General features: G+C 33.7%; 1 protein-coding gene across 1 annotated transcript in view; it reads left to right on the top strand.

Moving 5' to 3' along the window:
• The window catches only part of LOC106474618 (transcriptional regulator ATRX-like), a gene marked incomplete at its 3' end in the record, with an annotated part of 21,841 nt that extends 15,402 nt beyond the window's left edge, over positions 1 to 6,439 (top strand). Inside the window, exons 6-7 of the mRNA XM_022402931.1 lie at positions 2,115 to 5,103; positions 6,306 to 6,439. Of these exons, the coding sequence (XP_022258639.1) occupies positions 2,115 to 5,103; positions 6,306 to 6,439 (3,123 nt within the window). The remainder of the gene's footprint in view (positions 1 to 2,114; positions 5,104 to 6,305) is intronic.
• Positions 6,440 to 6,574: the final 135 nt, after the last annotated feature.

Genomic DNA, 6,574 nt, shown 5'->3' with positions numbered 1-6,574 from the left:
TGTGTTGGTAACTTTAGTTTTATTATGTAAAGTGTGGTAACTTTAGTTTTATTGTGTAATGTGTTGGTAACTTTAGTTTTATTGTGTAATATGTTGGTAACTTTAGTTTTATTGTGTAAGATGTTGGTAACTTTAGTTTTATTGTGTAACATGTTGGTAACTTTAGTTTTACTGTGTAAGATTTTGGTAACTTTAGTTTTATTGTGAAAAGTTAAGAAACCTAAAGCTCTTAAGATAAATAATTATTATTGTTTGTTACAGTCTGCAGTCATTCTAGAAAATTAAAAAGGTATTTGTGATTTTATTTCACATTTTTCAACTTTTGCTTAAGTGTTTTAGGGTAGAAAAACTAAGAGATAAAATATAAAGTTTTACTGGAAAAAACTTTTGCATTTCATTGAAGAGGTTATGGATATGAAATATAAAAACTGTAAGATGGAAAGTAGTATCTTTATTAGCATGGAAATCACCTTTCACTCAGACTGACTCAGTATAGACTTCACCTTTCACTCAGACTGACTCAGTATAGACTTCACCTTTCACTCAGACTGACTCAGTATAGACTTCACCTTTCACTCGGACTAGCTTAGTATAGACTTCACCTTTCACTCAGACTGACTCAGTGTAGACTTCACCTTTCACTCAGACTAGCTTAGTATAGACTTCACCTTTCACTCAGACTGACTCAGTATAGACTTCACCTTTCACTCGGACTAGCTCAGTATAGACTTCACCTTTCACTCGGACTGACTCAGTATGGACTTCACCTTTCACTTGGACTGACTCAGTATAGACTTCACCTTTCACTTGGACTGACTCAGTATAGACTTCACCTTTCACTCGGACTGACTCAGTATAGACTTCACCTTTCACTCGGACTGACTCAGTATAGACTTCACCTTTCACTCGGACTGACTCAGTAAAGGCTTTGTTAGCTCACATACAAATCTGTAGTAAAAATATTTTATTAAAAGATTAATTTTTCATGTACAACTGATTTATAATACTTGCTAAAAGCTCGCCAAATTTCATGAAGATAGACTTAGTAAATTCAGAGATGTAGTATGTGTAGCTTCGTGTTTACATTGCAGTAAGTAACAAAAGTTTTCTGAAGATGTAAAAATGTGATGTTTAATAACGGAGAATGTTGTGCTGGTTTTGACTGTCTCTCTCTACTCTCGTAAAGTTACAAACACATGTGATGTTTAATAACGGAGAATGTTGTGCTGGTTTTGACTGTCTTTCTCTACTCTCGTAAAGTTACAAACCTAACTTTTGCATCAAAACGATAATGATGAAGTGAGATTTCTTAAACATGTATTTCAGAATGTGTCACATATTGTGTCACCAAATAATATAATCTTATTTTTGATAATATAATCAAGTTGAGGGTGTTGCTGTGGGATCTAAGTTATCACTAATTTGTTCCTGCACCATGAAAAATGTTGGCTTGAAGAAGACCCTTCTCAATTTAAGCCCAAGAAGATATGTAGATAATATCTTTATTATCCTCAAAGAAGCTCAACATATAGTTTTTTTAAACAGTAGACATCCTAATATTAAATTCACAGTAGAATATCAAGTAACCCCATTAACTTCCATTCTTAGACTTGTTTATTCATAATAAAGACACTAATTTTAATGTAAATTTTCAATTTTGACAGTTTTATACCTGTACATTGTAAGAAAAACTTATTTAAAAATTGGTTCATTAGGCATATGAAATAACCAAAACATTTGAATGTTGTCATAAAGAAATAGAAAACATTAATATATTTTCCAAAAAACAAATTACTTTCCAATAGGTAATATAAATCATGCTATTCGTGCCTATTTGAATTATCTACACAGTCAAATTGTAATGTTGCTGAACAAAAAATAATGGTAATAATATTGTTGTAATGAATTTGGTATTATAGATATTACATACTTTCAAATTACATGTACAAATACGATATATAATCTTACGATTTCTATTTCTGCTATTACTATAGAAATGCTTAAAAGTTAATTCAGTTTATTTTTTGTTAACTATTTGTATGTTATGTGCAATAAATAGTACAGTAGTTTTTGTGCGAAACAAAAAATAAGTACTGTTATTATATTTCTTGTAGAAATGCTTCAAGTACTATGGATCTGGTACGTTTCAAAAGGATGAAAATGGAGTGGATGAATATTGTCGGTGGTGTGCCGAAGGAGGTAATCTCATAATTTGTGACTTCTGTGAAAATGCCTTCTGTAAGGAGTGCATTCGGAGAAATTTTGGAAGAAGAGAACTTACAAAAGCAACAGAAGCAACAAGGTGGCAGTGTTATGTGTGTAATTCTGAACCCTTGTTTGGTTTGGTGTCATTCTGTATGATGGTTCAGGAGTTTGCTCAACAACATGCAAATGATTTAAAAGATAAAGTTTCGAAGAAATCAAGTGTTCGAAGTAAAGATGTTTTCAGAGAAATAGAGCTGTTTTCTAAGAAACTATTGAGCGAGCAGACCTCGTCAACAAACTCGGAGTCGTGGCTGGAGGAGGACTTCACTCAAGGACTTGTTGCTCTTAACATGACCATGGAAAATATCCTGAAAGTGCGTGAAAAGTACAGGCGAAAAGCAACACAGCCTCACTCTCTTCAGTCTGGTGTGAGGCGCTTTATAAATGTTTTCAAAACTCATGTCCAGAATGTTGGAGTTGTGATAAAAAGCATTGAATCTCATTACAAAGCCTACCAAAACAACCAGTTGCAGCTAACTGAGAAAACTAAAACACATCTGATTAATGGAGACATTACTCGAAGTGGTAAATCAAGTGTGAATACTTTTGAGCAGGAAGAGGAGACATTTAATGATATAGAAATAATAGAATGTACGCCTGATGAAGATAATCTATCATTAGAAAGTCATCCAAAAGATAAAAAAAGAGATGTAAAAGATAATTTGACTTCTGAGACTGGGGTAAACAGTCCAGCCAAAACTGACTCTTTTGATTTGGGAGAAAATAGGTTAAAAGAAGAATTTCAGATTTTAAATGATGGCTCTCAAGTTGATGTTGAAGATGATGTTCTACCAGCAAATAAAAGTGATGAAGTTATTCAGAATTCAGATGACACTCCTACTGGTTCAGAATTTCTCAGTGGTATGAAGAGTAGAAAAAATTGTGGGGATTCTTACAAGTCTGATGAGGAATGCAGTGGAGAAAAAACGTATGCTGTGGAAGTGGAAGAAAACACTATCAATGATGTAACTTTGGATGGAGATGATTCTGAAGAAGATGCTGATGAAAGATCCAGTGAAGAAAAAAGGTCCACCGTGGAAGTGGAAGAAATAACTTCACCCGACGAAAAAGGAAACAGTACCACTGATGCAACCTTGGATCAAGATGATGTTGCTAAAGAAGATACTGGTGAGATACACAGTGGAGAAAAAACGTGTAATGTGGAAGTGGAAGAAAACACTACACTTGATATGAAAGGAAACACTACCGTTGATGTAAACTTGGATCAAGATGATGTTGCTGAAGAAGATGTTGGTGAGAGACGCAGTGGAGAAAAAACATGTGATGTGGAAATGGAAGAAAAAAATCCATCTGATGTTAAAGGAAACACTACCATTGATGTAATCTTGGATCAAGAAGGTTCTAAAGAAGATGAGAGACACAGTGGAGAAAAAACATGTGATGTAGAAATGGAAGAAAAAAGTATATGTGAGAAAGGAAACCTGGATGAAGATAATGTTCCTGAAGAAGATGCTGTTGGCCAAAATGACTCAACTCTGTTGTTTGATAAGGATGACGTATTTGATGAATGCAACCAAACTTTATTAGAAGAAACAGATTTGGAAGAACAGATTTGTGATACAGTTACCGAGGGTAAGGGCAATATTTGTGATGACTCAAAGGATCAAGAAAGTGATTTAAGTGAGGTTTCAGAAGAAAATACCATGCTAATGAGAGATTCTTTAAAGAGTAAATGGACTTCTAAAAACTTTGTGACCGTTAAAGTTGGAGACAAAAACAATGATTATCTAGATCTTGACGAATCATCTATCAGAACTGAAAGCACAGAAGAAGGAACAATTAAAGAACAACAAGAGTGTACAGCATCTTCTGAAGAACCATCAAGTAAGGATGAAAATGATGCAACAAAAAATGAGGATGATGTAGATAAAGCTATTTTATCAGCAGTAATGCAACTTAAACATAAAATTATGAATTCTTCTCTGGATACAGAAAAAACAGATAAAACTACTAAGAATGAAGAAGTATTTTCAGATTCTCTAAATTCAAAGCATGAAAACACTGAGTCTTCTGAGAATGACAAAGTTTCAGGAGCGGAATCTGTGACTGAAAAACCATTTAACCATGATAAGCATGATGAAGAAGTAGAAAATGTAGAAGATACAGGCTTGGATAATGTTCATGAGGATGAGAATAGTACAAGCCTTCTTGTTGATGAAATTCAAGAGAAAACAAATGAAAGTTCACAAGTAAAAGAAGGAACAGAACTTAAAAATGAAGAGGATTTATCAGATAATGAGAAAGCAAGACGGTCACTGCTATTGGATTTAGGGATGGAGTCTCTGAGTGATGAGTCCGACAAAGAAGTCTCCGATGATTTAGATGAACCAAGACATGTAGTTAAGCGTCGTAGAAAGTCAAAAACAAAATCAAGAAGAAAAAGCTCTGATGTCAAGAAACTGACAGAGAATCATAAAGGGGGGGAAAAAAGTACAGAACTTGAATTTTCAGATAGTAGTGAGGATTCTGAAGAAGATAATGAACAAAAACAGACTTCAATCAGTAAGAATAACAACCCAGTTGAAGAAGTAGACATTGATAAATTGAAGGATCAGCTTGGTTTAGATAATAAGTTATGTTTTAATCCTCAGGTTCTTGTACAGAAACTTCCAGATGATGTTACCTTTGCTGACGATTCAGATAAAAATAGCAAATCTACTAGTACTAAGCGAAACCAACATTCATCGGAATCTTCAGTGGATGAGTTAGAAAAAGATGTACAGCGTCTCTCCAATCTCAGTGCTCTCCAGAAAAAGAATAAAAAGCTGAAAACGGATGAAAATGATGTGGAGAGAGATTCGGAAGGAGGATCCCTTGGTATGTAGAAAAGAACACTGTAAATATGTTTTTAAGAAGTTACCATTACATTTTTGGCAATGCTTTTTTTATGAACAATTTTAAATATATCTTTTAACTCAGTGTATTCCTTAAAGTTATTGTTAAACTATAACCCCAAATTTTGAATATTTTGGGATTATCTTTTCAGAGCATTTAATATACAAAATAGTTATAATCATCTTGCACCAACCACGTGTTTCCTGCATGTGCCAGTGACATCTACACGTACATGTGTTGTTTAATATAATTAAGAGGAAAAGGTTTATTTAAACTTGTTTTATTAACAAAAATATTTTCAATAATATTTGCTCTTCCAAGTGTGAATGATCTGTTTCTACTACATAAAGGCAGGCTTGTCATTTGAAAAGCTAAATATGTTATTGTCGTTGAAACATTTTGATATTGCAGGCTATCAACGAGAATTGTAGAAGAACAAGTTAAACACGCATCATAATTACAATAGAATAAACTCAAGTTTTATTCACTTCGAGCGTGATGTGATTTTAGCCCTTTCGATGCTTCAATCGGGTTTATCTGACTTGACATTTATAGGAATTTCGTGCAACAAGTGGATTTACCCCACAGTGTCACACAAAACTTTTCCACATAGTGCGACAGTTGGGATACTTGCACATACTTGAATTTCCCACCTTAGTACTGGGTGTGTGTGTACATCACTGAGCTAAAGCACAACTAGTGAATCTACCCCACAGTGTCACACAAAACTTTTCCACATTGTGCGATAGTTGGGATACTTGCACATACTTGAATTTCCCACCTTAGTACCGGGTGTGTGTGTGTGTACATCACTGAGCTAAAGCACAACTAGTGGATTTTGATATTGAAAAAGTACTTAAAAAAGTCAAATTCTAAGTTTCATTTATTACTGGATAATTGACACTTTTTGAGAACCCACCCGAAATTTAATCACGCACTCAAAGGGTTAATAATATTTGAACATGTAATACATTTCACATTCCTCATAATTGAGTTTTTTTTTTACTGTGTGATCTAAAAACAATTTACACTGCCTGTAAATATGATTTTTGTTAATCATGCTCCCTCATGTTCTGTTTTTCCTTCCATATACTTATGATGTTACAATTCATGACACGCAGAACATTAATCTTAGAAATTTCTTTGTTTGTGGAAAAATGTTTTTTTTTGTTGTTGTTTTTAAGATACCTCCCGAAGAAAAATCAAAGTGAAACCCAAGAAAGATAAGATACTTAGTGGTTCTGAGAGCCTGACAGAAGGTTCTGACATTGAAAAAGAAACAGAAAACACGCACTCTTGTTTTTTAAAGGATTTTCAGGTGAGAAAAGAATATTAGATGCTTTCTGAGAAGTTATGTTGTTTTATAAATCTTCTTATTGATAGATCAGTAAGCCATTTCTGTACCCCATATTGATTAGTGTAGTAATTATTGATACATCAGTAAGAAATGTGT

The sequence above is a fragment of the Limulus polyphemus genome, unplaced genomic scaffold (genome assembly GCF_000517525.1).
Source record: "Limulus polyphemus unplaced genomic scaffold, Limulus_polyphemus-2.1.2 Scaffold7446, whole genome shotgun sequence".
NCBI classification, from domain to species: Eukaryota; Metazoa; Arthropoda; class Merostomata; order Xiphosura; family Limulidae; genus Limulus; species Limulus polyphemus.
Note: the sequence above shows the minus strand (reverse complement) of the source record. Positions and strands in the feature narration are given on the sequence as shown.